At 38.8% G+C, this 9,215-nt stretch overlaps 1 protein-coding gene across 1 annotated transcript; it reads right to left on the bottom strand.

Annotated features, from left to right (window-relative positions):
• Positions 1-381: 381 nt before the first annotated feature.
• On the bottom strand, positions 382-8,766 carry LOC121508536 (titin-like). The gene is made up of 7 exons (XM_041785463.1): positions 8,707-8,766; positions 6,916-7,215; positions 5,919-6,197; positions 2,057-2,359; positions 1,060-1,311; positions 818-958; positions 382-732 (listed from the first exon to the last, which is right to left on the bottom strand). The coding sequence occupies exons 1-7, from the start codon at positions 8,741-8,743 to the stop codon at positions 704-706; spliced, it is 1,341 nt and encodes a 446-aa protein (XP_041641397.1). The 5' UTR covers positions 8,744-8,766; the 3' UTR covers positions 382-703.
• Positions 8,767-9,215: the final 449 nt, after the last annotated feature.

The following is a 9,215-nucleotide window of genomic DNA, read 5'->3' as shown; positions in this document are numbered from 1 at the left end:
TAGGTTAAAATGTAAAAACAAAGTAACATAAAATGAAATTTAAGAAATAATAAATTAAAATAAAATGAAAACAGAACAACAGATACTAAAATAATAATTAAAGCAATAAAATAGCTCAATAAAGTTGTATAGAAAAGTTTAACACACATAAAGAGAACATGGTAGATCATGAAAAGAGGATCAAATACTGAAAGACAATCCTGACACTAAAACTAGAGAGATAAATGCTAAAACACTCAAACAAAATAAAGTTAAGGATATAAAATTTAGTTAAAGGCCAGACTGAAAAGGTAGGTCTTGAGTTTGCTTTTAAAAACATTAACATTAGGTGCAGCCCTCAGATCTTCAGGTTAGCTGTTCTACAGACGGGGGCTGAGTAATAAAAAGATGTTTTAGTTTTAACTTTAGGCACTGTTAACAGAGAACGTCCTGAAGACCTGAGGGCTCTACAGGGCTCATAAGGTAAAAGCAAATCTGATAAATAAGATGGACCAAGACCATGAAGAGCTTTAAAACCAGTAAGAATCTTAAAATCTATTCTATTGAGGGGTGTAGAAAATGGATGGACAGGGAAGGAAACAGCATGCATGATCAAAGAATGTCTCCAGAAGATCAGAATCTACCTTGTGGACTGATTTTTACAAAGTCATGATGATGTGCCTTTCAGAGGCCCAGTCGTTTCTCTGGGTAGTCCTGGTCTGGATCAAACCGCTTCATCACTGCAGGCTTCATCTGCAGAGATGAGACAGACAGAGGGGTTAATCATTGTCTTACCAAAAATGAGTAAAGTTACTCTGAGAGCTGAGTGTGTACTGACATGAGTGTTGATTGGCCGTCTCTCTCTCCCTCTCTCTCTCTCTCTTCCTCTTTCTCCTGATGGTTGAACAAATGATGCAAAAAGCCACAACAGCCATAAAGGCGAGCAAAGGAGTCAGGAACCACCAGGTCTGTGGGGCATCTGTCAGGAACATTGACCACCAACATCAGAAACACAAACATCATCATCACTGAGAAGATCAACAGACAATCTGATTGGTGCTGCTTGTGTGTTTGTGTCACCTGAACTGCAGAGAGTCGTAACGTTCACACGAACAGTCTTTTCTTCAACAGGATTGACCGCCACACATCTATAAGATGAATTGAAGTCCTGTCTGTGTACTTTAATGGACGAGGACCAGCCGGTCTGCTTCAATATTTCATCATCTTTGTACCACACCAGAGTCGTCTCTTCATAATTATTCAGCCAACACTCCAACCAGCAGTCATCGAGCCACATGTATTCCCGATACACTTTAAGAACTTCCAAAGGCTCTGGAGAAGACATTTATTAATCAATGAGGAAACATTTTAGGAGGTCTTTAAGCTAATAAAGCTGAAATAAGCATTATGTTCAACCATGTTTCTTTCCATACATCTATGACATTTTCTGACAATGTTAACTGGCTCCAATGTTGGACAAATATTATTGGACAACTACATTTTGGTCTCAAAGGTGAAAACTGTCAAGAATCCTCCTCTGTCAAATATTTCAGTCACTAGTTTATTATAGGAGCAGCCCTCTGTCAGGGTCACTTAAACATGTTTTTCTACATCAGTCAGATCTCTCACAGCTGCTAACACCACCAACACCACTTTATCAGGATGATCTACCAGATAGAGGAGGAAGTGTGGAGGGTTTTCATAACAGGGTGTTCAAATTCAGGTGAAATGATCTGTTATCAGACACGAACATCTCTAAACATGACAGAGGAAGTCATACAGACATGTCTCTTCATTATTCCTGTGAGCTCTGAATATCTGAAGATTTCTGCTCAGTTTGAGGAAAGATTCATAATAAAAACTAGAGCAGATATGTGAAACTATCCTCTAAATAACAACCATTACAGCTGAATGTTTCTATCAGAGTAATATTCAATCAGTTGTGTTTTTAGTCATTAAAGTTATTCCACTAAATCACTGAGAAACAAATGAACCTCTGAGATCATAAATGCGGCTGAAATGCTGATTAACAGTGATAGAATGAACTCTGGTCAGAGAGTAAATAAATGTTATTTACTGTAAACTGTGAGTTGATGAGATGTAGAGGAGACAGTTCCTTTTTTGGAGTCAGTCACATAAACACCAGCGTCGGCCCTCTGCAGGACTCTGATTGTAAAGAGTCCAGTCTGGTTGTTCCAGGAGAGTCTGTCCTTGTAAGTTTCCTCCAACACCTCAAATTCCCCGTCCGTCACCATAGCGATAGTCTTTCCTTCAAATGTCAGAAATCCAAACTCCAGCACAGGATCAGGAAAAGTGATGGATCGTCCTTCAACACCTTTCAGATCTGTCTTTGCTTTTTCAGAAACAGATGAGACCACGGCTGAAAAAAGACAGAGAGAACAACTGGAGTTACAGTGTCTATAAAAGCTATTTACCCCCTTGGATTTTTTATGCTTTTATTGATTTTATAAATCAATCAAGGTCAATATGGAAAATGTTTGTTTGTTTGTTTTTTTACAAAAAAAGAAAAATAATCATGACACTGTCAAAGTGAAAACAGACTTCCACAAATTAATGCCAACTATATAAAAATGTGCAGTGTTAAATAAGTGACTGTATGAATTTTCACCCCCTCAGTTGACTGACCTAATTCAACAGAAGTCCAGCCAGCTGGTGCTAGTAGTCTCTAAATTAGGGAAATGTGAATCACCTGAGTGCAGTGAATATGTCTCAGTGATTGTAGTATAAAGACACCTGTGTCTGGAAGGTCAAATCACTGGTTAATCAGTATTCCTGGCTACCATTACACCATGAAGACAAAAGACAGGGGAGAGACTCTGCATGTGTTCTCCACCAGTCAAAGCTTTAAAGGAGAGTGGCAAAGAGAAAGCCACTGTTGAAAGTCTCAGATTAAATCTGGACTAGAGTTCACCAAAGGTCATGTGGGAGACTCCATGGTCAAGTGGAAGAAAGTTCTTTGGTCTGATGAGACTCTGGTGCTTTTTGGCCATCAGACAAGACGCCAGACACTGACATCACCACAAACACACCATCCCCACTGTGGAGCACGGTGGTGGCAGCATCACGCTGTGGGGATGCTTCTCAGCAGCTGGTCCTGGAAGGCTTTTAAAGGTATGAATGTGGCAAAATTTCAGGAAAATCTTGGAGGACAATCTTATCCAGTCTGTGAGACAACTACGGCCTAAGAGACAATTTATTTTTTATCAAGATGAGCCGAAGCATACAGAGAAAGCTACATAGAAGTGGTTTAAAGACAACAAGGTGAATGTTCTGCAGTGGCCGAGTCAAAGCTCAGACCTCGATCCAATAGAGAATTTGTGGATGAAGTTGTTTTATGTTAAATGTAAAAAAAATAACCTACAGCATTCAAGATACAAAAAGTTATTGAACTGGTGCTTTACTGTCTAAAAAAATTCAAGCAATACGTAAAAATTGTGTTATTCTGAGAATAAAAGGAATTCTGAAAAATACATGCAGTTCTATCAATCATTGGCCAACAACAGTGTTAATTTTGTCGACTAAAATTATGAATAAAAATATTCGTCAACAGCCTTTTTTCCATGACAAAAACTAGACAAAGACTAGCCAGAAATAGATCTTTGATGACTAAAACTAGACTAAAATGTATTTTAGTTTTCGATGGACATTCAAAATCTAGGTTTAGCAGGGTGCATAGAACAGGGGTTCTCAAACTTGTTGGGGCTTAGGACCCCTTACAGGGCAGAACATTTTCCAAGGACCCCCACAAAACCCCCACGCTGATTGAACATATGTTAACTGCCATTTTCTTTGACATTTCATCAGAAAAAAAACATCTTTAAAATCTGTGTGCTTTGTTATCAGATGACGCTTTAGCTTGGTGGCTTTATGGCTTCACATGAAGACACACAACACACTCTGATCTTCTGTTGCTGTTCTCAATAAACCCAAACTTCAGACAGCTGTCATCATATTTTCTCAGTTTAGCTGGTTTGTGCCTAGCATCACTTGCTGAAGTGGACGTGCTTAGATATTCATCCATTGTTGCTACCTGGACCTGCATAACAAATGGATCCTGAGCAAAGTGACTGATGCGTGAGGAGTGATAGATTTACGTGATATCTCAAAATCATATCTGAGTTTTTATTGGCCCAAAGCTGACTTATGTGGGAGTCAGTGGTTTTGTAACGTTGTTTTACAGCACTTTGGTCCCTGTATGTATTTATTAGATTTTGAATAACATGGAAGTTCTTTAATAATAATTTATTTGAAATTATTTTGCAGCTGTGGCTCACGGACCCCTAAGGGTCCCTGGACCCCAGTTTAAGAACCACTGGCATAGAACACACTACCATGATTTGGTATCAGATTTAGGCAAGGTAATAAATACTTAGACTAAAACTAGAGTCAAGTGTTTTGTAGTTTTTCATCAGCTTCAACTAGACTAAAAAGAAAAAGGGTAGAAACGACTGAAATGTAACTGAAACTAAAAGGCATGCAATCAACAGACAGAGACTAAAATGAAAAATAGCTGTCAAAATTAACACTGGTCAACAAAAAGCTTCATTTGTCTGAATCATTAAAAGTCAAAGTGGTACCAAGTGAAGAGCCGTTTAGGAACTGAAAGAGCCAGCTCTTCTTGCTGAACTCAGCCAAATGGTCTGGATCTCTGAGAAGAGCTGGAATTCCCATCACTAGTGCTATGGTTGCAGACAAAGGTGCATCTACTACAGTTAATACGGACTTTAGTGGGGTGAATATTTATGCAGTCACTCATTTTTGTTACATATTGTTGTTAAATTCACATTACTTTATATAAATCTGTTTTCATTTTTACATGGGGTTACAGGGGTTGTTTTTTTTTTTTTGGTGGGGGGGGGGGTCAAAAAGCCAAATCATATCAACCATGATTGATTTATAAAATCATTAAAAGTGTAAAACATCCATTTCATGAATACTTTCTATAGAAAATAATAGCAAATAAACAAAAATTCATGAGATTTTTGTTTATTTGCATTCTGAAAGCTCCTTTACAACCTGAAAAGTCTTTTGATTTTAAAGGAAAATGCCACTGTTTTAAACCCGAGCTCTTCTTTTACACAATTAGTAGTCTGAATAACTAACAAGTACAAACAGTTTGCAGAGAAAGGCAGCTTGGAGGGTGCCATAAAGCTGTCCCTCCACTCTCCACAGAGAGAATGACAGTTCACCCTCTAGGGTTTTTATTTAAGTTTAAAGTAAACCTTCTCTCTGAAACAGGCCTCAGTGTGTGTTTCTATCTCAGGGACATAGAGTGGTGCAGTCGTGACGTAACTTTGTAGGCAAACCCGGAAGTTAGCGTTACATGGGTTCCCTCGGCGCCGAGCCTATGGGATTTTTCAATGGGTTTTTGGATTATTGCTGAAAATAAGCTCTGTGTCCAATAAAAGTTTGTGAAACTTACACATTTTGTTCATAAAGATAATCTTCATAAACTGATAATATAAGAATCGTATCTGGTTCGTTAATCTAACTGTCAAAAGTAAAAAGCTAATGTCATGTTATATTGAACTACAACACAGTCGACTGAATTTATGTCATCACCCACGAATACAAGTGAAAAGCTCAGTTGTCTCGGATGATGACGTATGTAGTCCTTGTTAGCTATCTTTTAGCAACCGTCTTTATTAAGATGTGAAAAGATACACAATTTATTACAATTTATTTTATGTCGTAAGATAAAACGTTAAACTCTCCTGAACTTGTGTTTAACACAGACCTTATTTTAGACATTTAACCGAAAACGCATTCAAAATTCCCATAGACTTTCAGACAAGGGAACCGGAAGGGCTAAAATGCTAACTTACTTCCATGTTTTAGGACTCATTCCTGCACCACTCTATAGACCACCAACATCAGTAACACAAACATCAGGAATCACTGAGAAACAGTTGTCTTACTGTTGCTGCTCGTACCACCGTCTCCCCTGCAGGAGGCCGTAGCGTCGAAGATCAGTGACTTTTCTTCAAGCGGATTGGCTGCTGCACATCTATAAGATGATGAGAAGTCCTGTTTTTGTACAGTGAGAGGAAGACAGACAGCAGGGCCGCTCCGCTTCAGTATCTTCTCGTCTTTGTACCACAGCAGAGTCATCTCTTCAGTCCCATTCACCGAACACAGCAGAGTACAGCTGTCTGCCTTTACCTTCAGAGTTCTCACTACAGGAGCTGCAGCAGGCTCTGGACAGGAAATGTATGAGTTAACAAACATTTTAAGGATGTATTCATACTGCAGAGTGCTTAAAGAAGACATGGCCTTCATATTTCCTACATTTATGACATTTTCTGACAATGTTAACTGGCTCCAATGTTGGACAAATATTATTGGACAACTACATTTTGGTCTCAGAGGTGAAAACTGTCAAGAATCCTTCTCTGTCAAATATTCAAGTCACTAGTTTATTATAGGAGCAGCCCTCTGTCAGGGTCAGTTAAACATGTTTTTCTACATCAGTCAGATCTCTCACAGCTGCTAACACCACCAACACCACTTTATCAGGATGATCTACCAGATAGAGGAGGAAGGGTGGAGGGTTTTCACACTTTGACTCAGGAAACCAACAGGGTGTTCAAATTGAGGTGAAATGATCTGTTATCAAGACACTAATCAGAACATCTCTGAACTTCCTGTAGAGGACAGAGGAAGTCATACAGCCATGTCTCCTCATCCTGACTCGTGCTACAATTATCAAGCAGTGATAATGATTTTTAAAATGCAGTGGTCTTCACTCTTTTCCCTCACAGTTTAACTCACTGTCACTAATCCATGACTCCTCACAGCCTCTCTGTCTGACATGAATGAGGTTAACATGAACGCAAGTCCACTGGTCAGAACAGAAGAAGACAGTGGGATAAACTGGTCAGTTAACTGGGAGAGAGTAAATAAATGTCACCATACCGTAAACTGTGAGTTGATGAGATGTAGAGGAGACAGTTCCTTTTTTGGAGTCAGTCACATAAACACCAGAGTCGGCCCTCTGCAGGACTCTGATTGTGAAGAGTCCAGTCTGGTTGTTCCAGGAGAGTCTGTCCTTGTAAGTTTCCTCCAACACCTCAAATTCTCCTTCCATCACCGTAGCGATAGTCTTTCCTTGAAATGTCAGAAATCCAAACTCCAGCACAGGATCAGGAAACGTGATGAATCGTCCTTCAACACCTTTCAGTTCACTCTTCACCTCCTCAGCAGAAAACATGATCACTGGAACATTTACAGAGAAACAAGAGTTAGTTAGTCAGTCAGTTAGTAAGTAAGTGAGTTAGTTAGTTAGTTCGTAGTCAGTCAGTCAGTCAGTCAGTTAGTTAGTTAGTTAGTTCATAGGTTAGTGAGTGAGTGAGTGAGTGAGTGAGTGAGGCGGTTGCTTGCTACAGTCTATTTCCTTCTTCTCTTATGGTCTCAGTCATGTCAGTGGACAGGCCTGGACAGTGGGGGTCGCCGGTCTCTGGCACTGTTGCTTTGGTGGTCCCAGACTGAAAATTTTAGGAACTCCTGAGCTAATGGCTGCAACATAATCTTATAAGAGAAATGTTCTCTTCAAAGATCCACAGCTACATCTGATTTCACTTGGATGCAACAAATCACAAAATCAGGAATAAATTACATTTCCCCTCACAGAACCGTCTCTCTCTCTCTCTCTCTCTCTCTCTCTCTCTCTCTTTGACTGTCTGACTGACCTACTGCTACATTGGTTCCCTTGTACCTTTTCAGTGGTAATCTCTCTGAGAGTCAAGACAGAAGGCTGCATAATAACTAGAGTGAAGTTGGTGACAAAGATGGACCAAAAACAGAAAACCTTCGAAGCTTCCACAGCCTAATGTCTGTATTAATGTTGTCATGAGCTCACAGCTCGACTTAAACATGGTGGGAGATGAGCCAGGTTAGCTCGCAGAGCAAGACGATCAACACATAACACAACATAAACTCTACAAACAACCGTACAAGTTACAAAACGTGTATTTTAAAAAATGAAAAAAGATTAGCAGTTTGAACATCATATTTTGTCTTTATGCTGTATTTAATATAATGCATGTATTCTGTTTAAGTCACATTTTATGCAACGCCCTAACTGCATAGATGATACTTTATTAATCATTTGCTGGAAATTGCTTTTGTTACAGCAGCAAAACATGCAAGCAGCCCCTCTTCACAGAAACACACATAATTGACATATATTCATAAATTATCATGGCCTACACACACGCACACACATATGCATAAACACACACATACGCGCCTACAGAAGCACATACTAAACACATACTAAAATCCTACAGTGCAAAAAGCGTGTTGTACAAAGAGAGCTTTCTGTTAGGAAAAAGGTAAAAAATTGTTAAGAGATGGAGCTAAACTAATTGAGAAATGACAAGCCTGAAAACTCCTTCAAAACCAAACTTACTTGTTTTAGTTTGTGCTAATATTACCATCACATTATGTGTTTCTATTGTAAAGTAGACAATCTTTAATTTACAACAATAATAATTCACTCTTTGTTGTCAGAATTAGAAAACAACAGAACCAAGAAAAGATGGTTAGTCAGGGTTCAAAGTGAAGCTCAAAGGTCTCTGTTGTTTAGTCCACAAACATGGATCAGCTCAATCAAACAGGCTTTTAGAATCAAATCTACATGAACATCACCTTATCAGACATGAGCAGGTAAAGGTGCATCACTTCTCTTTATATAAAGACAGTTACCTGTAAAGAAGAAGAGAATCCTCAGCTGTAGGTCCATGGTTGTTTCTGATGTCAGACCGCTGAAACTCTCTTGGGAGTGTGAAAGCTTCTCATGCCACCGATGAAATAAAGATACAGCAGCTTTTATTTTTTGCACAGAGCAGCTTCCTGCTTGATAAGGTTGAACATTAAATAATCTGATAACATAACTCAGTGTCTATCTGCCACAGTAAAATAGCCTTTTTCAAACAAATCTAAGTTAACTTCGGTCATTCTCCAACTTATCAAACTCAAATACAGCAGTAAACAATAAAAAAATGTGAATGCTTTTCTAGGATTGAAACTAAAAGATGAAGTTGTTCTGCAGCCTGGAGGTTTTATGTCTCGGAAGAATACAACTGAGTGAAGTACAGTTTTAATTCAAGATCAAAGTCTCTTCAAAAGACTAAAAAGAAGGCACTAATGTGAAGAATCTGACAGATGTTACAGTGAATGACTCCTCTGTAAACTTAATGTTTATTTTGCACCTT

The sequence above is a fragment of the Cheilinus undulatus genome, linkage group 4 (assembly GCF_018320785.1).
Source record: "Cheilinus undulatus linkage group 4, ASM1832078v1, whole genome shotgun sequence".
Taxonomy (NCBI): Eukaryota; Metazoa; Chordata; class Actinopteri; order Labriformes; family Labridae; genus Cheilinus; species Cheilinus undulatus.
This window is presented reverse-complemented; position numbering and strand designations above follow the sequence as displayed.